Source organism: Oculina patagonica, chromosome 10 (assembly GCF_052425735.1).
Source record: "Oculina patagonica isolate OP01 chromosome 10, crgOcupat, whole genome shotgun sequence".
Taxonomy (NCBI): Eukaryota; Metazoa; Cnidaria; class Anthozoa; order Scleractinia; family Oculinidae; genus Oculina; species Oculina patagonica.
Genome location: NC_135767.1, coordinates 11,856,956 through 11,881,985, shown reverse-complemented (window position 1 = coordinate 11,881,985; position 25,030 = coordinate 11,856,956). Strand labels below are relative to the sequence as shown.

The window sequence follows — 25,030 nt, the reverse complement described above, 5'->3', positions numbered from 1 at the left end:
ATTAATTTAGTATGTCAAATGAAGGGATTGTTTTGATGTTATTTCAAATAAAACATCTTGTAAAAAAGTAAAAGTAAGACGAACTACTTGATTTGATTAGAGGTACCAGTAAGAATAAAAATTATTCCAAAACTGCCTGACGTGGGGACACAGGTAAAAAAAATGATACGAAGTTTCTGGTACAGCCTCACAGATAGTTCATAACTCATTTGTTCTGTAACCAATTTCTTGTAATTTCGTGTTCGTGTAAAATATATTGTTGAGTACTTTACATTTTAGACATGCTATTCTTTGAGATTTAACCATGCTTTCTAGGTCGATCATTTTTTTAAGCCGCCTTCCCCGTATTCATTTATTGCTGACAAGCGTGTTACTTTGTCTGTTCCTTTCGACAGGAATTTAAATAGCAATTAATTGATTCGATTGTTTAACAAATTCGTAGGTGTGGGCAAAAGCGAGCATGTGTAAACAAATTTTGGGATGAAAAAAGATTTTATTATTGTCACCTTTCCGTAAATTGATAGCCTCCTCGAGGACCAATGTTGATAAGGTTTTTTTTTCTTTCAATGAAATTCTATTCTTTAAGCAGTTTCTGATCATAAGTGAAATATACTCCAAGGGCTTAAATCGGTTCATTTGGGCAATTGATTCCGAAGAGTGACGATGGTGAACTCACCGGTGTGTTCTGGCAGTGTGGAGTCATTAAATTCAGTAGCTGATGTAAAACTTGGTGAACCTACTACAGTCAACTCTCGCCTTGCGGACACCCCGCTATTGCGGAAACTCGCTATTACGGACAAAATCCAGATCCCCGGCGAAAGAGGTTTCACTGGGAATGACCCCCATCATTACGGACTCTCGCGGTAACGGACACTAAACGACGCCCCGAGCGTGTCCGCTTTAACGAGAGTTGACTGTAATTGTTTCCTTTGAAACATGTTTAAACAGCTCTCAAGCAAACAGCTTCAATAAAGTCGAGTTGAAAAGAAGAATTACACGGTTATGATCAGTTAGTTATCATAGGTATCTAGTAGCCATTTAGTGTATTGGTTACTGTTTTTTTCTCTTGGCAATAAAGACATTTTTTATGAAAGCAGACCGCTTCTATGTTTTGTTCATGTTTATTTTATTTCATTTTATTTTTTCCCCAAAACGGACTATTTCCGAATTCGAGAGAGTTAGGTCACTTCTTCAAATTGACAGACTAATTTAAAGAAGTTGCCGAAACACCGAAACAAAAACAAAAATCCAAAGGCTTGTGCATTAACATGTTTTCAAATAAAGCATTTTAGTGGATTTGAGATTGAATACGTATTTTAACGTAAATTTGAGTGAAATTGATAGCAATTTATAAAAGGAATAAAGGGAAGAAAATTATTTTTTGAACACCAACAGACAGTTGACCCCCACGTAAGAGCTCTGCAGGCTGTTAGGAGACGGTCTCGTGTCCGCCTACTAGTTTTAAATTTCAAATTCTAATATTAAAACTACACCAAATCTTCAATATTTCTTATTTCTCTAAATTTTACAACTCCTTTAAGAAAAACTATCACCTCCCAAAAATCTCCCAAAGTCACCCAAATATTTACACAACATCCCTAAACATAGATTTATGGTACGAGCATAGGGTGTTTGCATTAATTAAAAAGCGAAAGAGATATTTCCAAAAAAACTCATGAAACGCGGCAGAAAAAGAACCTTTATGTTAAGTCCCGCCTTAAACTAAGGCTTTTTTAAAAGCCTTAGTTTAAAAACGTTTATTGCAGGCTTCTCAAATTTCGAGTCAGAACCGTTTAAAATTAAGGAAGGTACTGAAGGATGAATGCACATTTTTAGTACTGATTTCTTATATAAGAATACAAGTTTATCTTGGGAAAAAAAAAACACTTTTCTCCTGTCTGTTACTACTGCACTGAGATTAATGATATCTGATCATTAATAAAGAATAAGAATGTCGTTAGGTCCACAAAGGTCCGAAAGGATTATTTGTAAAATCGCAAACACTGAAAGCTATGAAGTGCTGAGACTATCGACAATATACTTTAAATCTTTATGATGTATTCTCCTAAGACAAACACTCTCAAACCATATGATTGAACTTTAAACCAAAATTATATTCTCATCCCAGTCGACCCAATGATTTCTTTTTTTTTTTTACTAACTCGAAGTCGTTAAATTTGACTTTTGCACGTTGGAAAAGATTTGAAAATATTTTGGTGATATGGTACGTGATTAGAATTTGAATTTCTTAGATTTTGCTGTCGGGCTTTTCGCCACGATCATGACATTTAATCTCTTAGACTTAGGAAGTAGCGCCTTTAAATTGCATTTTAAATCCCACAGCATTTAAAATCAGGAAATGTCGGTTCTAGTACAAAGCATGGCGTTGCCCATTGTTTACATTGACGATGAAAGTGAATATTCCGACAAAAAATTATATTATCCTGGTGAACTACACAATGCAGAGCTTCTTCAAGTACGAACTCACTCAGAAAAAAAAAAGAAAAAAAGTCAAAACTTCTCACCAATGAAGAAGTTCACAATTTTATCTATCGATAAAATTATCTATCGACAATATACTTTAAATCTTTATGATGTATTCTCCTAAGACAAACACTCTCAAACCATATGATTGAACTTTAAACCAAAATTATATTCTCATCCCAGTCGACCCAATGATTTCTTTTTTTTTTTTACTAACTCGAAGTCGTTAAATTTGACTTTTGCACGTTGGAAAAGATTTGAAAATATTTTGGTGATATGGTACGTGATTAGAATTTGAATTTCTTAGATTTTGCTGTCGGGCTTTTCGCCACGATCATGACATTTAATCTCTTAGACTTAGGAAGTAGCGCCTTTAAATTGCATTTTAAATCCCACAGCATTTAAAATCAGGAAATGTCGGTTCTAGTACAAAGCATGGCGTTGCCCATTGTTTACATTGACGATGAAAGTGAATATTCCGACAAAAAATTATATTATCCTGGTGAACTACACAATGCAGAGCTTCTTCAAGTACGAACTCACTCAGAAAAAAAAAAGAAAAAAAGTCAAAACTTCTCACCAATGAAGAAGTTCACAATTTTATTAGAAGCCAACAACAAGCAAAAACTGTCAAAAACAAGCTATGACATGAACGTTTTTTAAAAGATTTATCACTGAATGTGGCGAGAGACGGAAGGTCTTGGAAATTCCACTGGATGAGCTCGACAACCTCCCATGCAATAGCGTCGCGCACAAATGACGTCACCAAAATTGAGACCCCCCACTTGACTCAGACAAACTACAAGAGCGATATGAAGAAATTATGTCGCTCGCGAGCACTTCGCTTCGGTCTTTGGCCGTTCTCACGCAAGATGATGGCGTTCCTGGCTCGAAATTTGAAAGTGAAGCAGAGAACTATAATGTGGATCAGTTAAAACGATGGCTGAAGTGCAGAGGGCTAAAATTAAGCGGAAAACGACAACCCTTCGTGACGATCTTAATTGTGAAATGTGTTACGGAATGTATAAAGGCTGGACAACTATCGAGCCGTAAAAATCGTATTACTAAACACTAATCACGAACCTAGCGTCAAATTTAGAATTGACCGAAAATAGCTATTTTGATCGGCTCGAAATAATTCTTATCGGCAAAAATGTAGCTGAACGGTATAGCAGTCATTTGCATAATCACAGTTGTCGGCGTTTGAAAAAAATGCCATAAATTCACGAACCTTCTGTGAAACTTTTATTCGATCTTAATAAACGTTCGCCATGTTAAAAAACAGACTTTTAATCCATTTGTTTTCATGACTACACATAACAAGAAAGCATGACAAACGTGACCATCGCGACCTTTATTTACAACCTGGCGCGCCGGGCGGCGTACATTCATGCACTAAAATAAAGATAAGAAATCCTCGGCGGCGGAAAAATTTCGCATCCTTCATTTTCGGATGACTAAAGCGAGAGTAGTGCTTTTACAGGCGTCTTTATTTCTGATTTTTGATGCTACTTACATTCACCCTGATTCACGTTTTGCATTTTTGATAAATTATTTCGCGACGCGACAAGTTTCGATTCAAAAGCAGGCATCACATTTATCCTTCACTCATACCTGGGTCGACTTATCATGACTTATACCTGTTTTGCAATCAATGTTTATTTGCCACATTCAATATTTTTGCAATATTTTTACCTCAGTACCGTTTTGCAAAGTACCATTTCGTAAAGTACCGTTTCGTTTCGCAATTCGTACCGTAAGCCAAATGGAATGAAGACTTTCTTCCCCGATTCCTTTAGCTCTAAGAGCAATTTTGGCCAATGTTCAGGATACTTTGAGTCGGTTTTGCACTCACCATGACAGCAGTGCTTTGTACTAACCATTCTTAACCCTTTGAGAAAGCATACATTCCGATTTACCTAACTTTTCACATGTTTTCTTCACGTATTGACGCTCTCTCGCATACATTCGCTTATGGCCGACTGCAATGTTCGTCTGAGTCACGCGGGGGGTCTCATGAGACCAAATCTATTTTTAGAATTTGTGCGCGACGCTATTTCTATATCAACGCAAATAGAAAAAGACAACACAGAGTACGAACCTGACGCTGTCCTCCTTCTCGCGAAGTATCCAGCGATACTTGGACAACGACAACGCAAAGATAAACATCCTGAAGGACGAATATTTTAAGGTTTCAAGAGAAGTTCTAAAATCCAAGCGTCGTGAACTCAGGAAGTAGGGTAAAGGGAACAAACCAAACACCACAGATGCCCTCAGTTTGGCATCCATGATCCCGAAGTACTTTCACGAACGATGTGCTTTTTGCTGACGCTCCACTTTGAGCATCGGACAAGACACGAAGTAAGGCAGATGAAATTTGGCGCCATGATATCGCTTTGAAAAAAAAGATGAATCTAGTGGTGAAGAATACCTGGAGTAGACAAGGGAGAGGGAAAGCAAGACCCACCACGGCGACGAAAACAAACACAACAACTCTTTCCGTGCAAAAGTGTACGAAAGAGGCAACAAAAAATGTCCAGTACCTTGCTTCAAAGATTTTGTTTACTGGAGACCAGAGGAAGCCAAATCACCAGAAAGCCCATTCTCCCTAGCTGTTCGTCACCGACAAAAACCAGAAGATCAAATTTGGTTTATTAACAGCCTTCTAGGAAAGAACAAGATTGGCAAGTTCCTTACCAGCGCTACAATAAATTTACCGATGTCGACGAGCGGTAAATTTACTAAATTTACTAACCATTCAGTACGCAAAACATGTATCAAGACGCTTCTAGATTCAGGAGTCAGTCACAATAATGTGCCCAACTGAGTGGCCACAAGAGCCTTAAAAGTTTGGATAGCTATGCCGTGGCATCCCGTGAGCAGCAACGCCAGATGTCAAAAATACTGAGTGGCAAGCAAAACAACGCCAAGCCGAACCCGAAGCCAAACGCACCGAAGGAAAATCATCAAGCTCAGTCAAGTAGCAGCAACGTCCAAGGATCCATGCCAGCGAGCAGCGTATTTTCAGGAGGAAGAATTGGTGTCCTAAACATACAGAATCTTGTTCTTCCCGAAGCCACTAGTCATCAAGCTCTTAGCATTTCAGCCTCAAAGAAACATCGCTGCCATGTTATCCAGTCGTCAGACAAGGAGGATTAGCAAAAGTCTTCCATGAAATTTCTCCGTACGTCCTGACCTCGAGCCAAATAATTTCCCGTCCGGCCCTCCCATTCAGTCAATAAGTACATATTCGCGCAACTTTTGACTCGGCAACACATTGCGACTTTTTGAACCCTAGTAAAAAACTATCAACGCAAGATGAAGAATATTTAGAATGTTGGCTCGTGTAAGAGTGTGTTCAATTTTTTGCCTAACATTTTTGCGCAAAAAATCGTTGTTGTCCCGTGCAACACCGACTTAACTCCACTGTGATACAAGGGGTCAGGAGTTGGATGGCTCCCTTTCTTAAGGTCTTCGTTCTGTTAATGGGCAGCGAAATTATTTAGCATTGAATAGAAAGCCCTTAGCCTCCTCTACAAGATGACATTTTTTGTTGACAGGCGGTCATGTGACGTCATGCGACGTCATTTGAGCCGCCCTCTTGGATTCCTTATCGTATTAAAAAATTGTCTATTGTTGTGTTTGAACTTTTTGGATTAAGCACTAGACAATAACCCTTTTTTTTGGTTGCGCTAAGGGACTTTGGCCAAAGCTAACCGGAAAAGTCGTGACTAATCGGAACCTTGTCGGTATAACAATTTGGACTTCACCAATTTCTTAGAAAGTAAAAAAAAAAAACGAGAACTGACACACAAATCAAGCCAGAATGCTTTTGGAGTGTAATCTTAAACAAATCGCGCAACGTTGTTTAAAGAAAATAACTGAGGAAATTAGGCCCGTTTAACGGAGCAATTTGAAAACGCCGCGTAAAATGTTTTCCGTCCACATTGAAAACGATACCCACTTTGGAGAGCGTTTTTGAAAAGTACCGTTTCGGTGACCAAAAACGCGTTTCAGTGTGAACGGTTAGCTTATCCGGGTTAAAAAGATGCGTTTTCAAATTTACCCGGTTCAGTGTGGACGGGGCCTAAGAAATACATCTAATTGCAATAACGTTGTCATAGAAAAAATTAAAAAGGTTAATAGGAATTAATTAGCGTAGTTTCATTACCGTATATCTTTTACAGAAAACTCACGAGTTTTTATCGGTACACTTTCAATTTTTTATGCTATAACAGTATAAATTGATTTATTCGTATTTTGAGACAATCTTATTGCAACTAGGTGTATGTAACGATTTTTACCAGCTTGTAATTTTCGTGGACACCTAGTTGACATATCAAAATTTCCTCAAGGGATGATTGGAGAGCTGCTGAAAGTTTCAGCATCATAGAGTAAATTCACTTTTCAAAATTGCGAAAAAACTCAACGGGGGTGGGGCACCCACACCACTCCCTCCCCCCAATCCCCGAGGGTAAACAATGATACTTATAATAGTCGAAGGCGGCTAATATAAAGTGTCAATCATCCACACAATATATTTTCATGTATTTCGTTATTTCGTTTTGTAACTACAAGCAATGTTCTCCATGTAAATCATCGTTATTATTATTGTTTTGTTCTTCTATGGTTTGTGTAGTGAAGCAGTTTTTCACAAACAATAAAGTTAAGCGCTTTTGTTAACTTAAACTAAACTCCATGCCAGAAAAAGTGACACCTCCAAAAGTAGCGATAAAATCTAACAGTTATTGTAAAAACTCCGAAACTAAAGGTATGTAAGCCCTTTCTACAAAGATTACATTTATAGCTGAGCTCTCTTGATAGAAGTGTTAAAATAAAATAATTGACCTAATTTGACAAACGTAAGACCTGCCTTAACGTGTTTTTTACTTCTTGTTTAACTTCCCTTATTTTGCAGCAATAAAGAATTGGATTTAAAGTGGAGTTTAAACAAACGAAAGATGCTGTTAATTCCCAAATGATATCAACAAATGGAGATGATCCGCGAATAGTAACTATAGCTAAAACTATACTGTATGGCAGATAGCAAATTAGTAATGTAACTTCTACCCACAATGCAGTAGACACTGTCTTTCTGTATCGTGCTATATTCAGGGAAATTCCTCCACCGTTCGACTGTCCTCGATGTTGCTGAACGGCATTTTGATGATGGCGGAGTACGATGAAGATTTTCGAGTAGCAAAAGGATGACACAACAATGCAAAGTAATATTAATGTATAGTTATAACTTTTAGCAACAATGTAGTTCCAAATCATCATTGAAGAAAAAGGCAAGCTGGAAATCCAAAAGAAGATAACTAACGCTCGAACTCGTCTCAAAGTTATAATATGTCTGTATCTCAACCCCAACAAAAGTGCGAGAAGTCTGTCCACACTTATTGCGGTCATGGTAAGCAAAGACACCGCGGACAATATTGTAAAACTGACTGTACAAAAGATTGCAGTGTAAAAACAAAGATCGGTCGAATGGTTTTCTTTTACCAAAATTGCGTGATATAAAGCAGCGGTTGGTTCCGAAATAAGGCCAACTAAAAGATCAGTAACCGCAAGGCAGCGATACAGAACTTTTGATGGCGGATGAAGAGACGATTCCTTATGCAACGCAATAAGTATCAGCATATTCCCTGTGATTGCAGTAATTGATAACAAAATGTCCAAAGCAGAAAAAAAAATACCAGCGTTTTCCTGAGGAATGACCTGTGCAAAGCAGAACTTGAAGATTCTTGTTGTAGTCTGCATAGGCGGTAGAGTTCTCCATTGCCAGTTGAAGTCCTTGTGATTTGACAGGCGAAAGTATCTGGACGTTTTTATTCAGTTTACCAAAGGACGTTGTTAGTAGTGAGTCACGTGGGCCGGTTTTGTCTGAGTCACGCTTCCATGTTTCTACGTGGGCTTTGTCTGAGTCATGTCTCCATGGTTCTACAATTGTTTAAAACAAGCTCAAACAGCTGTCTATCGGTAACAGCAAAATATTGCAGACGTGTAGCACGTAATCAAACAGAACAGCTGTCGATCTTAGGGCTTTTTAGCTCGCATGATTAAGAAGGTCGTTTTATTTCCGTCGCAACATTATGTATTTGAAAATGATCGACATTTCTTATAAGCTAGAAATGGCAATTTAGGCATGTCCAATTTAGTAGCAAAATGGACTTGAAAACATTTGACGCATCCTAAGAAAGTGTTTTTCAGGATCTACCTTATAAAAACATGTCATTAATTGTACTATTTCTTTAAAGGTATAGATTTCCGAACCTCCATAACTTTTGTGGCTTATATTAATGGAATCCCTTCCCCATCATCTACCCCCGGGCCTACATCTGAAATCTTCTTAATAATTAAAGAAAGGCAAAAGCAATATAGTTTTTTTTAGTACGTAGTGAAACCCACTTAAAAACAGTTCTTTTTGTGGCAAACATCCAGTTCTTCTGCTACGTTTGTTTTACAAAGTTTCTTTTCCTTTTGACGAGTTTCGTGGGCCATCATTTGAAAGCTTATGGAAAGTGAAACGAGCATGAAGGATATTAAATATTTTATTCAATAGCAGCTGTAGTGTGTCCGATCTTTTCTTTCGTCCAACGGATGCGTTAACGTTAATATACATTTAAATAATGAAAAGTGTAATGACCTATGTATTAATATATAATTTCTTGTTTCTTGTCTTGGGAGGTTAGACACATTGAGTTTCTGATAACTCTTTGCAGTAATTAAAAGAACAATTGTCTATACAATTTTAAAGATATGTGCCGATCGAGTCACGTTATTATCCCCGCTTAAAATTGATGGCCTGTCTTTCTTGAAACAAGCTAGCCAAGTGAACCAAGTGGACGAATAAAGTGAACTTCGTAACAATAAAAACTTTCAAAAATGACATCTTCAAGTCCTTATTAAACATCTAAGGTCTAATGCACCCCAATACACAAAGAGGCTAATGTAAGTACGTAACACGTTATTACACTTCTAAGGCCTAATGCACCCAATACGCAAATAGGCTAATATAAGTAAGTAACACGATATAGACTTCTTTAGTTATTTATTTCCGTACTTCTTTTGTTTCTGTTAAGTCTTCCTTAGTTACCTATACTTGTATATGTAATCAAACCACACGCACAACTTCAAAATACGCACTTTAACCAGCGATTTGCTGAAATAACAAACAACACAGACAAACTAAACTTACAGCGAAAGAAACAAACGGAACACTAAAACAGAAAGCGAAAAAATAATGGAAAAAATACGAAACTTACAAGATTTGTGCGAAAACTTCGGCGACTTTAACATACTGACAACGAAAACTTAAAAATCACCGCAGAAAACGCTAAGCAAAACAATAGAAATGGCAGATAAAAAATGCACACGAAAATATAACAAGTAACGTAACCTAAAAATAACTAACAAAGCTAACGTACAAGAAAAATATGCGCGACAAAAACGGAAACAAAGGACTCGACAAATAAAAACGAATAATAAGGGGCTCCGTGGCTACATACCGGCCCCAATGAACCAATTAAATTCTAATTGTTCATTAACTGATAAACATAATTATAGACACGAGCTTGTCCTTAAGAAACTGAATTAATAAATACGCAACTAAAATGAGTCCCAAACGATGAATGTTCTAATTTAGTGTTTTCGCAAAGTTCTCTGAAATAGTCTCTAAACGAGGTCAGTTCACTGTAGACTTGTTACTCGTCATGCTCAAGAAAGCACAGTTTTGAAATCGGTCTAACGAATGTCGAGGTGTTTGTGCGAACTCTTGCCGATCTGACCAATCCATCCTTTCCACGATGAACTTCAACAATTCTGGCCAAAGGCCATTTGCCTCGATGAACACTTTCATCCGCGACCAGGACTAAATCGTTAACCGCAAAACAACGACAAGGAGTGCACCATTTCTGCCTCAATTGAAGAAATGGTAAATACTCTTTTAGCCAGCGGCTCCAAAATACATCTGACATGTATTGCACCTGTCGCCAACGACGCTTGCAATAATTGCCTTCCTTTCCGAAGACTCCAGGAGGTAAGTTAGGGTTTGCTCGTAGAAGCAGTAAATGGTTGGGCGTCAGGGGCTCTAGATCCTTGGGATCATTGCTGACCGGCGTTAAAGGTCTGCTGTTAAGGATTCCTTGCACCTCAGCCATCACGGTACGCAACATCTCTTCGTTTACCAGTTGTTGCCCTAACAACGCCGTCAAAATCTTGCGGATTGATCTGATCACGCGCTCCCAAACGCCGCCCATATGCGATGCGGATGGTGGGTTAAATTTCCAGGTGACGTTCCTTTGACGGAGAAACTCAGTGATGGCTCTCTGATTCCAATATTCTATGGCTATACGCATTTCTTGCTCCCCGGCGCGAAAATTGGAACCATTGTCGCTGTAGACTGTCGTTGGGTTTCCTCTGAAACTGGTGAACCTACGCAAAGCATTAACAAAGGAATCTGTATCCATAGAGCACGTAATCTCGATATGAACGGCCCTGGTCGTTAAACACGTAAACAAAAAGCCTTAACGCTTTACGTTGGAACGCCCTTGCTTAACGTACAGGGGACCAAAATAATCCAGGCCAACAGAGGTAAATGGAGGATCTCCAGGAGACAACCTTTCCTTGGGTAAATTAGCCATTAACTGTTCACCACGGGCTGCACCAAGTTTCCTGCACAGGAAACATTCACTAAGAACTCGACGCACGGCCGATCTTCCTTTAACAATCCAATATAGTTGACGGAGATTGGACAAAACGTATTCTTGTCCGGGATGACCTGCATCTTGATGGCACTTTTGAATAATCAGGTCCGTGACGTGATGACGATAAGGCAAAACTATTTGGTGTTTTGCGTCAAAATTGATGCCAACATTCTCTAGCTTTCCTCCAATCCGAAGAATTCCGTCGCCATCCAGCACTGGACAGAGCTTGCGTAAGGGCAAGGCAGACTTCAATTTCCTTAGATGGGGTTTAACTTGGCGTGCTGATACTTGATTTCTGGAAATTCTTCGAAGAGCTTCAAATACTTTCGGGAAGGATAGCTTCTGTAAATGCCTGATTATCTCCCTTTCGGCTACTCGAACTTCATCGACAGACAATTCCCCTCGAGGTGATTGACTAACGGAGGAACTGCTGTTCACTGAAAGACCACGAGGCCTTTGAACCGACCAATTCTTGAATCTCAGCAGCCATGCAAATGCTTTTCTCAGCTTATCCCAGGAGGAATACTGATGAAATATCCTTGAGAGAAAATCTTCTGCTGGTTGATTTAATACAGCCTGGCTGAACGTTTGGACATCTCGTTTGAGTTCCGGATCGTCTGCAGATAGTTCTTTCAGTTGGTGGGAAGGATCACGAGGCCAAAGGTCTTCTTCTCTCGACAGGAACTCTGGGCCACACAGCCATTTACTTGAGATCATCCCATCAACTGTCAATCCTCTGCTAGCGTGATCAGCGGGATTAAGCTCAGAGTTCACGTATTTCCACTGCTTTGGCTCGGAATGTTCGTGAATTACCGTGAGGCGGTTAGATACAAACGTATGGAATCTGGAAGACTCGTTCCTAATGTACTGGAGCACTGTAGTAGAATCTGACAAAAATACAGGGGGGGGGGGGGGGGGCAGGGATGGCGCAGTGGTGAGAGCGCTCGCCTCCCACCAATGTGGCCCGGGTTCGATTCCCGGACCCGGCGTCATATGTGGGTTGAGTTTGTTGTTGGTTCTCGTCCTTGCTCCGAGGGTTTTTCTCCGGGTTCTCCGGTTTTCCTCCCTCCACAAAAACCAACACCTCTAAATTCTAATTCGATCGGGAATCCGAGGGCCACAGGTTTGTCAGTCGAAAGACTGTTATGTGCAACCCTCGTTAAACAAAGTTGATTTATTTATTTTACAGATTGGTGCACTGGTATTTCAAGCTCGGTCTTGAGGGTCTTGTCCAATTGGACGGCCAGAACCGCAGCTGAAAGTTCTAGTCTCGGAACTGTCATCGGCTTGACGTGCGCAAGACGGGACTTACCCATGAGAAACGAGCAGCAAGCATTATCCTTCGTGTCCACCAGTCTTAGATACGAGACAGCGCCAAAGGCAAACTGCGAGGCGTCGGCGAAGTTATGTAACTCGACGGTCTTCAATTCTCCGAGATCGGCAGGTTTGACACACCTCTTGACAGCTAACTGTGAAAGTTTGGGCAATTCTTCTTTCCATTTCTCCCATCTCTGACTTTCATTCTCGCCAACCGGATCATCCCAGTCTAGCTTTAGCTTGCATAAATCCTGAAGTAATTTCTTCGCAGGAAGAATGGTTGGCGCCAGGAACCCCAGTGGATCGTAGATCGAGCTTGTCAGAGACAATATTCCTCTGCGCGTGTTGGGCTTATCTTTCAGAACAGCACTGAAAATGAACATATCCTTCTGCATGTCCCATCTTAGACCCAAGGTCCGCTCAACAGGAAGTCTTTCCTTGTCCAAGTCGAGGTCGAGGACTGACGAAGCTCTCTCACTTTCAGGTATCGTCTCCATAACTTCGGGTCTGTTACTGAGCCACTTGTGAAGACGGACCCACCCCTGGAGAGAAGATCTCGTAGTTGAGCCGCAAGGTTAACAGCGTGAGTAGATGATTCTACCGACTTGAGACAATCATCCACGTTAAAGTTCTTCTTTACAGTCTCTACAACCTCTTTGTCAAATTCATTGATGTTATCTTCTGCAGTTTTCCTGAGGGCGACGTTGGAACAAGCCGGCGACGACGTGGCCCCAAATAAGTGAACCTCCATGCGGTACTCAACAGGTTCCTGATCCAGGTCATCGTCCGGCCACCATAGAAATCTAAACGCGTCATAATCGTCTGGTGGCACTCTCACCTGGTGGAACATGGCTTCCACATCTGCTGCTAGTGCGACTTGTTCGTGACGAAATCTTGTCAACACACCCACGATACTGCTTGTTAGATCTGGACCACTTAGGAGATGATCATTCAAAGACATTCCTCTAAACTTTGCTGCACAATCAAAGACCACTCGCGTCTTTCCGGGCTTGTTAGGATGGAACACGGGGTGATTAGGTAAGTACCACAACGGTTTATCTTCGACTACAAGCTCATTCTCTGGAACTCTTTTTGCGTGCCCCTTGTCTACGTAATCTCTGATGGTTGCTTTGTACTTTTTAAACAGTTTGGCATCTTGCAGGAATCTCTTCTTCAACGACATCAACCTACGTTCCGCCAAAACCCGATTATTAGGAAGGTTAGGCACTTGCTCTCTCCAGGGAAGAGCCAGTTGATAACGACCGTCAACTAACTTGGCTGAACTCTCCATCACTGCTAGAGCTCTTTTGTTTTCAACGGACATGGAAACCTTGCAATCAGGGATCAGACCAGCATTGTAAGTCTTCCAGAATCTTACAAGTTGTTACATGAGGACATCTTCTTTCTCAACATTTGCAATTCTCGTGAAGTTAACACAGTGATGGCTTTTCTTACATTCCATTCTGTCTATTGCCCATTAACGTCCATCCCAGCGGTGAACGAATAGCGTACGGGTCAACTTTGTTGCCACGCCTTTCTTCCAATACCCAAAAGGACTTTGGGACATTGCATCCTATGATCAGCTCGATGTTAGTCTCTTCGATGCTTAGCAGATTGATACAAAATGAGGCCAACTGCTAATGTCTTGGTTAGTTGGAATGCTGTGGCTAGATGCATTTACTTTGTCAACTGTCCAAAGTCTCTGAATTTCTAACTTGTCTGACCCGTCCAAGGCTTCAACCATAAGGCTTATCTCTTGACCCGACTTCGGACTGTCTTCCTTCTCTTGCGTTGTTAAGTAAAACGTTTTCTGCTCTCCTTGAACCCCCAGCCGCGCTGCCAAGCCTTTAGTACACAGGGAGACATCCGACCCGTTGTCAAGAAGGGCGTAGGTTAACAACTTCTCGCTCGAGTTCTGACATTGGGCTTTCACTGGCACGGTCCTGAGGCACACTTTACCACTTCCCGCTTGGGTACTGTTTAACTGTCCACCTTGGGCACCTTGAGTAGGCGTAGGAACAGTAGCTTGTGTACCTTGGATACCTTGGGAAGCCTGTGATATCTCGGTAGCTTGAGTAGTTTGGAGAGCCTGTGGTCTCTGGGTAACTTGAGTAGCTTGGGGAGCCTGCGGTATCTGGGTAGCTTGAGTAGCGTTACCTCCACTGGCATGGTTACCGTTCGGAACTTGTTGACAGGGAGGATGGAGCAGAGTGTGATGCTTTCTCGTACAACCATCAACTTGACATGCACCTCTGGACAGGCAACCCCGTGCGATATGACCATATTGGAAGCAATTGTGACAAAGATGAGCCCTTCTCATAATCTGAACATGTTCATCAAAGGTCTTTCTTCCAAAGTTCTGACATTTCATCAAAATGTGATTGCCGCTGCAAGCTGGACAAACACGGGTCTTCACCCTTGAATTAACAGTTCCTTGAGTGTTAAGCGTAGTGATATGGTTAGGCGATGGTTCACTCGTTTTTGAACTCGGTGGCTTTTGTTTTAAAGTTCCCCGTTTGCTGTCAGGCGTAACGTCCATAACGCTTCCAAATACTGGATTATTTGCTGCTCTTGCTTTGACTGCAACAAACGATGAGATGTCCTTGATGTTTGGTCTCTTGCCAGATTGCTGGATACCGTCTGCGACTTCGACAAACTTTGTACGAAGATGAAATGGTAGTCTTTGTGCTATTCTTCGGAGGTTGTCAGCACTGTTGACCTCATCAATGTAGCCTATGGACTCGAGGGTGTGTTCACAGTTTTTTAGCTGGTCGGCAAACGCAAGTAATCCCGAACGATCAGACGCCTTAATTGGAGGACTCTCAGTAATCTCGCTCACCCTCAGCAATTTCCTCGCGGACTGATATCCCCTTGAAGGATCCATAACAACGCAACAATCAATCGTCTTCTTCGCTTCGCCCGTTGTGTATTGCAATAGGTACATGAGCTTCTCACTTTCACTCGTTATGTTTCGTTCAATAGTGTTCTCAAACGACCGGATAAAACTCCAATATTCCATTGGGTTGCCATCAAAGGTGGAGAGGTCAGGTTTAGGCAAGGCAAATCCCTGTCTTATTGTCGAGCCCAGTTTATCAAGCACGTCTTCAACGATGGCAAATTCGGAATCCACGGAATCAGTCTGAGAAAGTTCATTATCTGGAATCGGCGGGGCGTACGTAAACTCCCTCGCGTGCGGGTTCAGCCGAGAACATATAACATCATTGTCGTAAGGAACTCTTTTGAGCTCGTCTTTGGTTTTGGTCTCAACTCCGACATCTTTAACTTTGGATTCGCCATCGCGCTGTGAACCAAGTTCTCCAAAAGATGAACCAGTTTGCTTCGACATTTTCGGTATTGCTCCATCAATAACGGAATGATCTTCTTCGAGGATTTTTACTTGAAGAGCCGCCTGCTCTAGTTCATATTTCGCCTCCAGAATTTGACGCTCCATTTTCATTTCCTCTTGCTTTCTTAAAAGTTCTTGTTCCTCTAACAGTTGTTTCACTTTGAGGCGTGCCAACGCTTCCTTGGCCTTTAACTGCTTAATAGATACACCAGAAGAGATGCGACTTCGACGAGAGCCAGCCGCGCTTACGGAATCTTCAGGACGGATGTCCGTTTCTTCACGAGTTTCAGAACGAATTTTGACATCATCGATCCATCGCTTGATGTTTAGATCGAATTGGTCCTTTCTCTGACAATGTTCCTGGAAATAACGTCCTTTTTTTGCCCACTCTTCGAGATCTCCGGATAGCGATGCGATGTATGAATAATGGGATTCCTCGAAGCGGCTAAATGCTTCATTAATTATTTCTAACAGTTTCTTCGAGACTTCTTCGACGTTTCTCGCATCCACAAGGAGGGCCTCAGTTGCCCGATACAACGTTGTAATTCTCGACAAATTAATGTCCCGATCTTGAATTCTTTAATCGAAGACTGTCGAGGGCTTCTGCGGAATGGATTCTCCTTCGACCAAACTCATCCATAACGCGTTCCATAACGAAGTTCCATATAAATCTTCAAATGAAATATGTAATCAAACCACACGCACAACTTCAAAATACGCACTTTAACCAGCGATTTGCTGAAATAACAAACAACACAGACAAACTAAACTTACAGCGAAAGAAACAAACGGAAAACTAAAACAGAAAGCGAAAAAAAAAAATGGAAAAATACGAAACTTACAAGATTTGTGCGAACACTTCGGCGACTTTAACATACTGACAACGAAAACTTAAAAAAAACACCGCAGAAAACGCTAAGCAAAACAATAGAAATGGCAGATAAAAAATGCACACGAAAATATAACAAGTAACGTAACCTAAAAATAACTAACAAAGCTAATTACAAGAAAAATATGCGCGACAAAAACGGAAACAAAGGACTCGACAAATAAAAACGAATAATAAGGGGCTCCGTGGCTACACCCCTTACTTTATTCGAACCAATAACCCGCATAATTAAATTTCTTTATCACATATGCGTCATATATCTTCATCATGGCATTTGCAAGCGAAGCAAATCATACAGTACACCCACATATTGTTGTCCGAACTGGCACATAATAGTGGAAAGCGCTTTATGGAGTTATTTTCGTGTAACGACACGAAAATAGTCATTAGTGAACATGGCGACGATTTTTTCAAATAATACTTGAGGGCTGAAAACTAAACTGAGCTAAATGACATATGACAGTCGATAAGAGTTCCTGTTTGAAAAAACCTTCTTAACTAAAGACAAGTTGAAAAATTGAGCATCATCGAAATTAATGTCCAGCTAGTTTCCAGAGGTATCTGAATAGTCAGTGCATGGGATACTAAATAAATGTAAAGAAGATCCTCTCAGTTATTAACGCAACTTATGCAGTTGCGAAAAAAAGCCTGAAAAAATCAGGCTTGTCGGGATTTGAACACTAACCTCTGCGATACCGGTGCCGCGCTCTAACCAAATAAGATAACAAGCCAACTGGGCGCTGGTCATTAAATTGGTTTGTGATATATATACCCTGGAAAAGTGACGACGAAATTATTATATCAATATACGGCTTTCTTTTCGCAACTGCATAAGTTGCGTTAATAACTCCGAGGATATTCTTTTCATTTATTTCTTCATTCCGCAGTTCAAATCGATATAAATTTTTTATATCATCTTTCCCGGGTATATTGTGAACCAATTTAATGACCAACGTCCTGTTGGCTTGGTTGCTAAATTGGTTAGAACGCCGCACCTGTCTGGCAGAGGTCAGGGTTCGAATCCCAGCAAGCCTGACTTTTTCAAGTTACCTTTTCGTAACGTGGGGATCTTCTTTAAATTTATTTCTTCATTCCCCAGTTCAAATATTTGAACTTCAAATGTTCAGACTAATTTGAAGAAGTCAGCGAAACACAAACGATCACAACGCTTATTCATATTTACATGAATATGCCGCGGATATTTTGTTTCCAAATACAACATTTTTAATGGCTAAGGATTCGAAATGACTATTGCAGGGCATCGCAGGCTTGATTTATTAAGTGTCAGAACTGTTTTGATCTGCGCATCATTTTGCTCCATCGAATTAGGCTGATAGAATTGTCAACGGCGGCTCGGCGGCTCTGGGCTTTCTAAACCATGTCGTCAGCGAAATGACCTATCTACTTATCAGTATACAAATTTTAATTCTTAATATCTAAGTTCATGTTGTGGGGATGATTGACATTGTCCTTTTCGATGGGGAATTTCTTGTTTAATAACGTTTGTGCCAAGAAATACTTTTTTCCCATATACTTTAGTAGTTTTCAATTCACGGGCTAAGAAGCTCCTGTATGGTAGGAATAGGGCTGAAAGAACATATTTCCATAATCAATCAACGAAACGACGAGGGCAACAGGAAGGTTTAGAGTTAAGCCGATTCCAAACGAGAAGAAAATATGAAATATATGGTAATGTTGTCAATGACGTGTGCCACAAATTGAACTCTTTTAAATGATAATGGGAACTAGAACAAATCAACACCCGATTTTTGTTAAAATTATGCTAGAATTGTGCCAATCTATATCTTATGGAAATGTTATTTTTGTTTGTGATTAACCGTTAATAAAACTAGTTGCATCTTGTATTGCAATTGTTCTGCCATCGCATTTTCTCTGCTCTTATAATTATTTTTTTAATACAAGGGTATTTAATGCAAGTTGTCGCTTTTTAAATTGGAGATGGCGCGCAATCTTAGCAAAAATCCACTGATATGAGCCTCCGGCTTCTTACTACAGCGAGTCACTGGAAAACAGATTACTAAGCAGAAAGAGTCTCGGTAGAATTTAATTTTTGCTAATGATGAGCTCTGGAAATGGGAAAACACTGTCAGTTATGCTAGCAAAGCAACGTTAACAAAAAAAGCCAATATAATTCTTCTTTTGTAAACATTTTGCTAAACATATGCACTTCTTCTTAATCATTGGACATAACGTTAACATCAATAATGTTTATCTCGCTCGATATTACTCGACTTAATGAAAAATAAAAATCTTTCGCGATTAATTGAGCAATAAATATCAAATCCAAAGCTGACCAAACAATTGAACCACCAATTATAAACGGCAAGTGTGATAAACATCTAAATGAAAATAAACGAAGCACGGAAGATGAAATATTAGGCCATTTTTCCCCTTTAATGAAGGCAATTCTAATAAATATACAATGGTTAAATATTAGAATCTTTATAGAGAAAAGATAGCAAAACAGAAAAAAACACTTGAACCTCTCAACCATAAGGCCTTCAAGTCCGAAAGGAAATTGGAATGGAGGTCGAAATAAGGCGCTTGGTTGTCTACAATCTCTTATCGACTTCACGATTGCGTTTTGAGGCTTAGTTTTTACATATTCTATTTTTAAAACCGCAAACACTTTGCAATACTGTCTTGCAATTGTCTCTTGTCTCAAATAAACCGTGGAAAGAGGAAATATTCAAGATAAAAATTGTTTGAGCCTATCCTTAACTGCTTGTCGCAAACTTAGGATTTTCCAGCAATAAAGAAATGGGTTCAAAGAAGAGTTTAGGTAGACAAAAGCCCCCGAAAATCCCCAAAGGGCATCGAGAAATGCAGATGACCCGTTAATGGTTATTATTGCTATAACAATACTGTATGGCAAGTAACAAATAACTAGTGCCAACTGTACCCAAAGAGCTGTAGACACTGTCTTTCTGTATCGAGCAATGTTTAGTGGAATGTTTACTGTTGACGGTTTGTGCACTTGGTTAACATGCATTCGGTGGCGCAGAATGTGATAGATTTTCAAGTAGCAAAACGCGGAAATCATGAGACTCAACAAAATTATTCCGTGGCGAAAACTGAACGGAATTTCGTACTTCCAGACGGACATTGAAGCAAAACCGGTGCTGGAAATCCAGAACAAGATAAGAAAGGCTCGGGTTCTTCCCATTGTTACAATGTGTCTGTACCTCACGCCTGACAACAAGGCCAGAAGTCTGTCCACACTTATAGCAGCCAACGTTAACAAAGACATTGTGCACAAAATTGTAAAGCTGACGGTGCAGATGGTAGCAGAATAAAAACAAACATCCAGCCAATGCGTACGATCTCTTTCTATTCCCAGCGTCATTGAGTAGACAGCGGCGCTTGGTTCCGAAATAAGACCAACGAAGAGGTCCATCATGGCGAGGCAGCGATATAGAAGTTTTGATGGCGGACGAAGGGAAGACTCCTTGTGTAAAGCAATTAGGATCAGGGTATTCCCGAGAATTGCAGTGACGGAAAAGAGGCAGTTGATAGCCGAGAGAAAAAGGTTGTACATTCCCGACGAATGGTTCGTGCAGAACAGATTTTGAATAGACAAGTGTCCTTCGTTGGTGAGGTTTTCCATTTTTATTTGAGCCTGCTGCGATGCGTGTTGTTGCGAATCAATTTTGATTCATTTGCGACTTCGACCGACTCGTTTCACGTTATTTAATGTCGGCTTCGACTAAAAATGACGTCTGCTAATGTCAATTAACGATGCTGGTGGTTTAGGAGGTTCAAACAGCTGTCTGTAGAAAACAAGGAAACCGTCACCTTTGTAAACTGGATGGAAACGTCTTGAAAATAATCCTTGCACATTCATAAGTGCAAAAAACCTGTGTATACGATCGCGGATTGCTTCTTGACCGTGGTCGTTTGTGATATTCTGTTTTAATACGATCTACATTAATTAACATGAAATACGAAAATTGTGGAAATCACTTTTTGGTTTCCTGATATATGATCATTTACAAATAGGAATGTTGTTAGGTCCACAAAGGTCTGCAATGAACATTTCTAAAATAGCAAACATTGAAAGCAAGGAAGTGCTGCCATTATCGGCAAGATACTTTTAATCTTTACGAAGTATTCTCCTAAGACATACACTCTCCAACTATACGATTAAACTTTAAACTAACATTATATTCTGATCGACCCAATGATTTTTTTACTAACCCCAAGTCGTTCAATTTGATTTTTCGCACGTTGAAAAAAGATTTGAAAATATTTTGGTGATATACGTGATTAGAATTTAAAATCCCTAGATTTTGCTGCTGGGCTGTTTGGCACGATCATGACATTTAATCTCTTAGAATAAGGAAGTAGTGCCTTTAAATTGCATTTTTAATCCCCCAGCATTTAGAATTCAGGAAATGTCGATTCTAGTTTTAAGCATGACGATGTCCATTGTTTACATTTCGTTTCCTCCAACAAACCGATAACAACTAAGAATTGCACTAACTTGATATCTAGTTTTTTGGCAAAGCAGTAGTCGTGTTACAATTAAGATTACTATTTTTAGTTAGAAAAAAGATCTCTAGGTACCGGGCAATATTCCACTTTATCTTAAACAAGTAAATGAGCGCAAAAATTGGTCAGCAACCGAAATAATAAGTTAATGCTGAAAAAATACGTTAGTCCCTTTGACAAGGTACCTTAAAATATTAACATGTTTTGCTGATGAAGGATACGATTAAAAAAAAAAATAAAAAGAACAAGGAAGAACTTCAGAAAAGAAGAACGTCGACCTCGCTCTAGAAAAAGTCAGCTGTTCACAGTCCGGAGACTTATGGCAACAAAAAAGAAGAAACAAAAGTTTGCCTGACTATACGGCATGACACTCTAGTCATGAATGTTTTTGGCCTGCATTATTCACTATTGAATTGATTTCTAAAAATTCCGATGTTAAATTTGATCGTGTGTTATCAGTTTTCCGGGGATTAGGTGAAGTGTTTCCTTTATGTTTTTCTCTTTTGATGGACAACATATTTGGGAACAGTGTCCAACGTGCGCGTCGCTTATAATATGACAGACGGTCAAAAAATACTCGCCTAAAGAGTCGCGCGAAACCGAAAAGCGCGGGAAAATACAAAAATCTTGACGCACCGGGGCAGCAATTTGGACACTGTTCCTTTAAATTATGTTGTACATCTTTTAAAACTGCAAGAATTAAAGAAACATCTTACCTAATTTCACCCAATAAACAGATAACACACGATCCAATGTAGCATCGGAAACTATATAGAAATCAGCTTACTCGTGGATCATGCGGGTTTCAGAAAAAAAAAATGTCATGACTAGAGCGATCATTGCCGCGATGATGTCATAGAATTGTCTTGTTACGTACGTGGTGTGCTCTTAAGATATCTTTTAGTTGTTTTTTTTTTTTTTTTTTTTTTACCAAAGTTTACAGGCTGACTCTTCTTTGTATAAAAACGTTGACCGGCCAACCAGCTTTACAAGAACTTTTAGGTATTGGAGCGAAGCGCAACGCTCCTTGTTTTCTTCTGTAGTTACTTCCTTGTTTGATCGTATTATTCGTCAATATAATGTGTAAATATTTTAAGGTACCTTGTCACAGGGACTAATGTACTTTTTCAGCATTCACATACCATGTTCAACATTTATTGCTGATTTCTATTTTTGACCTTTTTCTGCGCTCATGTACCTATTTAGATAGAGTGTAAAATTGACCGGTACATTGTAATCTTTTTTTTTACATTTAAAAATTGTAGTCTTGATTGTAATAAAAACAATTTTGCCAAAAAACCTAGTGATAGTCAAGTTGGTTCAAGCATAAAAAGTTGATATGTTTGTAGAGGAAAGTAAATGTAAACAATGGAGAACGTCATGCTTCCTACTAAAACCGACATTTCCTGAATTCTAAATGCTGAGGGATTTAAAATGCAATTTAAAGGCACTACTTCCTAAGGTTAAGAGATTAAATGTCATGGAGTGACAAAAATCCCAACAGCAAAATTGAAAAGTTTTAAATTCAGAGCACGTATGTCAACGATATTTTTTTTCAAATCATTTTTAAGATACAAAAAGTAAAATTTAACGATTTGCAATTTAAAACAAATAAAAAAAACATCGGTTCGATCAGAATAAAGGTTTGATTTAAAGTTTGAGTTAAAGTTTAGTCGCATATTTGAAGTGTGTATGTCTGAGTGTATGATAAAAGAATACATCATAAAAGTATCTTATTGATAGTGGCATCACTCCAAGCTTTTAATGTTTGCTGTTTTAAAAATAATCCTTTCAAATCTTTGTGGACCTAACAACATTCCCACTGTTTATTGATGATCAGATATCAGGAAACCAAAAAGCTATTAGCACAATTTTCGTATTTCTAGTTAATGTAGATCGTATTAAAACAGAATATCACAAACAGCCACGGTCAAGAAGCAATCCGCAAATGTTCATAAACACAGGTTTTTCACTTGTAAATGTGCAAGAATAATTTTCAAGAAGTTTCCATCTGGTTGACAAAGGTGACAGTCTCCTTATTTTTAACAGACAGCTGTTTGAACCTCCTAAACCACCAACACCCTTATAAATTGACATTGGCAGACGTCATTATAAGTCAAAGCTGACATAACTAACGTGAAACAATTCTGTCGAAGTCGCAAATGAATCAAAATTAATTCGCATCAACACGCATCGCAACAGGCTCAAAAAAAAAAAAAAAAAAATGAAAAACCTCACCAACGAAGGACACTTGTCCATTCAAAATCTGTTTTGCACGAGCCAGTCGTCAGGAAACTACAAGCTTCTTATCTCGGTTATCAACTGTCTCTTTTCCGTCACTGCAATTCTCGGGAATACCCTGATACTAATTGCGCTGCACAAGGAGTCTTCTCTTCATCCGCCATCAAAACTTCTGTATCGTTGCCTCGCCATGACGGACCTCCTCGTTGGCCTTATCTCGGAACCAAGTGCCGCTGTCTACTCAATGACGCTGGGAATAGAAAGAGATCGTAGGCATTGGCTAGACGTTTGTTTTTATTCTGCTACCATTTGTACCATCAGTTTTACAATTTTGTGCACAGTGTCTCTGTTAACGTTGGCTGCTATAAGTGTGGACAGACTTCTCGCCTTGTTATCAGGCGTAAGATACAGACACATTGTAACAATGGGAAGAACCCGAGCCTTTCTTAGCTTGTTTTGGATTTCCAGCATCGGCTTTGCCTCAATTTCGGTCTGGAAATACGAAATCCCGTTCAGTTTTCGTTACGGAATAATCTTGTTGAGTCTCATGATTTCAGCGTTTTGCTACTTGAAAATCTATCTCATTCTGCGCCACCGAATGCACATTAACCAAGTGCACGAACCGCCAACAGAAAATATTCCACTTAACATTGCTCGATACAGAAAAACAGTGTCTACAGCTCTTTGGGTGCAGTTGGCATTAGTTATTTGTTACCTGCCATACAGTATTGTTATAGCAATAATAACCATTAACGGGTCATCTGCATTTCTTGATGCCCTTTGGGGTTTTTCGGCAGCTCTTGTATACCTAAACTCTTCTTTGAACCCGTTTCTTTATTGCTGGAAAATCAGAAGTTTGCAACAAGCAGTTAAGGAAACGCTCAAACGAATTTTTTCTTGAATATTTTCTTTTTCTTGCGTTTTTTTTGAGCCAAGAGAAAATTGCAAGAGATCAGGGCACCGCAAAGTGTTGGCGGTTTTAAAAATAGATTATGCAAAATTGAAACTCAAAAAAGGAATCCATCAACGAAATCGATAAGAGATAGTAAACATTTTGATTTGTCTCCAAATTTTCTGCCCTACCTTGCAAGCTTTAACGACGAGAGCTCGTTTACTGCCAAAATATCGTTTCTCTGTAAATATTTTAATATTTAATCGATCTACATTTATCGAAATAGCTATTAAATGGCCTTTTCCCTTTAAAAAGAGAAAATGGCCTAGCAATTCATCTTCCGTGCTTTAGTTGTTTCCATTTTGATATTTATCACACTTGCCGTTAATAATTGTTTTTTTTTTAATTGTTTGGCCAGCTTTGGATTTGATATTTATTGCTTTATCAATCGCAATAGCTGTTTTCTTTTTCATTTAGTCGAGTAATATCGAGCGCGATAAACATCTGAAAGCCAAAGATTAAGAAGAAGTGCATAATGTTTAGCCATACGTTTACATAAGAAGCATTCTATTGGCACTTTTTTTGTTGAAGTTACTTTCCTAAGCAGAACTGTTGGTATATTTCCCCCTCCGCACAAATTCTCT

At 39.5% G+C, this 25,030-nt stretch overlaps 6 protein-coding genes across 6 annotated transcripts; 1 reads left to right on the top strand and 5 right to left on the bottom strand.

The window, feature by feature from the left end:
* Positions 1-7,332: 7,332 nt before the first annotated feature.
* On the bottom strand, positions 7,333-8,244 carry LOC144667240 (adenosine receptor A3-like). Its single transcript, XM_078528642.1, has one exon. The coding sequence runs from the start codon at positions 8,242-8,244 to the stop codon at positions 7,333-7,335; it is 912 nt and encodes a 303-aa protein (XP_078384768.1).
* A 2,765-nt stretch (positions 8,245-11,009) lies between these two features.
* LOC144667239 (uncharacterized) lies at positions 11,010-11,906 on the bottom strand. The gene has a single exon (XM_078528641.1). The coding sequence runs from the start codon at positions 11,904-11,906 to the stop codon at positions 11,010-11,012; it is 897 nt and encodes a 298-aa protein (XP_078384767.1).
* Positions 11,907-12,367: 461 nt separating this feature from the next.
* LOC144667238 (uncharacterized) lies at positions 12,368-12,901 on the bottom strand. Its single transcript, XM_078528639.1, has one exon. The coding sequence runs from the start codon at positions 12,899-12,901 to the stop codon at positions 12,368-12,370; it is 534 nt and encodes a 177-aa protein (XP_078384765.1).
* Positions 12,902-12,909: 8 nt separating this feature from the next.
* LOC144667237 (uncharacterized) lies at positions 12,910-13,797 on the bottom strand. The gene has a single exon (XM_078528638.1). The coding sequence runs from the start codon at positions 13,795-13,797 to the stop codon at positions 12,910-12,912; it is 888 nt and encodes a 295-aa protein (XP_078384764.1).
* A 5,486-nt stretch (positions 13,798-19,283) lies between these two features.
* On the bottom strand, positions 19,284-20,475 carry LOC144628867 (adenosine receptor A3-like). The gene has a single exon (XM_078486969.1). The coding sequence runs from the start codon at positions 20,367-20,369 to the stop codon at positions 19,452-19,454; it is 918 nt and encodes a 305-aa protein (XP_078343095.1). The 5' UTR covers positions 20,370-20,475; the 3' UTR covers positions 19,284-19,451.
* Positions 20,476-23,453: 2,978 nt separating this feature from the next.
* On the top strand, positions 23,454-24,743 carry LOC144628938 (adenosine receptor A3-like). Its single transcript, XM_078487059.1, has one exon. The coding sequence runs from the start codon at positions 23,478-23,480 to the stop codon at positions 24,393-24,395; it is 918 nt and encodes a 305-aa protein (XP_078343185.1). The 5' UTR covers positions 23,454-23,477; the 3' UTR covers positions 24,396-24,743.
* Positions 24,744-25,030: the final 287 nt, after the last annotated feature.

What these genes read in the sequence shown, in the direction of transcription:
- LOC144628867 (XM_078486969.1), bottom strand. Translation starts at nt 20,369, where the DNA reads ATGGAAAACCTCACCAACGAAGGACACTTGTCTATTCAAAATCTGTTC.
- LOC144628938 (XM_078487059.1), top strand. Translation starts at nt 23,478, where the DNA reads ATGAAAAACCTCACCAACGAAGGACACTTGTCCATTCAAAATCTGTTT.
- LOC144667237 (XM_078528638.1), bottom strand. Translation starts at nt 13,797, where the DNA reads ATGGAGAGTTCAGCCAAGTTAGTTGACGGTCGTTATCAACTGGCTCTT.
- LOC144667238 (XM_078528639.1), bottom strand. Translation starts at nt 12,901, where the DNA reads ATGCAGAAGGATATGTTCATTTTCAGTGCTGTTCTGAAAGATAAGCCC.
- LOC144667239 (XM_078528641.1), bottom strand. Translation starts at nt 11,906, where the DNA reads ATGATCTCAAGTAAATGGCTGTGTGGCCCAGAGTTCCTGTCGAGAGAA.
- LOC144667240 (XM_078528642.1), bottom strand. Translation starts at nt 8,244, where the DNA reads ATGCAGACTACAACAAGAATCTTCAAGTTCTGCTTTGCACAGGTCATT.